Source organism: Grammomys surdaster, unplaced genomic scaffold (assembly GCF_004785775.1).
Source record: "Grammomys surdaster isolate TR1022 unplaced genomic scaffold, NIH_TR_1.0 520, whole genome shotgun sequence".
Taxonomy (NCBI): Eukaryota; Metazoa; Chordata; class Mammalia; order Rodentia; family Muridae; genus Grammomys; species Grammomys surdaster.
Window position 1 is genome coordinate 273,807 of NW_021604939.1, and position 1,490 is coordinate 275,296.

The 1,490-nt window shown below is 35.8% G+C and overlaps 1 protein-coding gene across 1 annotated transcript; it reads left to right on the top strand.

Annotated features, from left to right (window-relative positions):
- The first annotated feature begins 206 nt into the window (after positions 1-206).
- Positions 207-1,127, top strand: LOC114633102 (vomeronasal type-1 receptor 4-like). Its single transcript, XM_028781724.1, has one exon. The coding sequence runs from the start codon at positions 213-215 to the stop codon at positions 1,125-1,127; it is 915 nt and encodes a 304-aa protein (XP_028637557.1). The 5' UTR covers positions 207-212.
- Positions 1,128-1,490: the final 363 nt, after the last annotated feature.

The window sequence follows — 1,490 nt, forward strand, 5'->3', positions numbered from 1 at the left end:
ATTTTAAAAATGTAAGCTAAAAAAAAACTATTTAAGCTGAATCTATGCTATTGGTCTTATTAAACTTTTACTGTGCACAATACAATAGAATACACTCTATTTTCTTATGTTTTTATTCTATAGGGTGTTCAGAATATTAATACTTTTCATTCATTTTGATCAGAAAGAATAGGCATGACCATAATTTAAAGAGAATCAGACCCAATCACAAAATGGACTTCTGGAATATGACAATCAAAATAATTTTCTTATCACAAATTACTACTGGAATTCTGATCAATTTCTTTCTTCTTACGTACTATCTAGTCTACTATAGAGAACATAAATTAAAGCCCACAGATTTGATTCTCATGCACCTAATGGCAGCCAATGCCTTGATAGTTCTCTCTGCAGGAGTGCCCTACACAATGACAGCTTTTGGGTTGAAGGAGTTTTTTAATGATTTTGGATGCAGATTAATTTTGTACATTCTAAGAGTTTCTCGGAGTGTGTCTTTTGGCGCCACCTTACTTTTGAATGTTTTTCAGTCCATCACCATCAGTCACAGGGAATCCTGCTGTAAGGATCAAAACAGCAAGGCTGCAAAGTACATTGGCTGCTCCATTTCCCTTCTCTGGGTCTTTTACATGTTTATGCATTGCATTTTCTTTGTGAATATATTTGTCACAAGGAATAGCAATAATATGACAAGAAACATAGATTACCTGTACTGCATCATTGTAAGTCATGATGACATCAATGAGTCACTGTATGCAGCATTGGTGATATGTCCAGAAATCTTGTATTCAGTTCTTATTGTCTGGTCTAGTGGCACCATGGTTGTGATTCTGTACAGACACAAGCAGAGGGTTAAACACATCCATAGTAGTCATGTTTCCAGCAGAAACTCCCCTGAATCAAGAGCTACCAAGACCATCCTGGCTCTAGTGTCTTCTTTTCTTTGTTTTTATACTCTCTCCTCCATCATATATATGTGCAATGCCTTTGTGCATAATCACAGTTTGTGGCTGAACATCACTCACTTCACTTCTCTATGTTTTCCATCTTTTGGACCCTTTATTCTGATGAATCATCACTCTGTTATGCCCAGACTCAGTTTGGTCTTGATAAGGAATAAAACATCCTAACTGTATTTTATATATTTGAATGATATATTTTTGCTTCACTTCCAAATGTCAATTCATGCCTATTCCTTGAAGGTCCAATAAAATGAAGTAAATTAGCATTACCTTGCTTTTTAAAAATTAGCCAAACCAAGTATGTGAGTTTGTTAATTGGTTGAAGTGGTAGCCTAAATGAGCTGAACATATTGTATGAAGTCCATTGCAAATATCAACTTGTATTTTGAGAGTCTTTGCCTACCAGATGTGCAAAGGAACTGGGAGGGAGAGAAAGAGATAGAGAGATAGAGATAGAGAGATAGAGATAGATAGATAGATAGATAGAGAGAGAGAGAGAGAGAGAGAGAGAGAGAGAGAGAGAGAGAGAGA

Bases quoted from the DNA above. Each gene is read 5' to 3' on its own strand.
- LOC114633102 (XM_028781724.1), top strand. From the start codon at position 213: ATGGACTTCTGGAATATGACAATCAAAATAATTTTCTTATCACAAATT.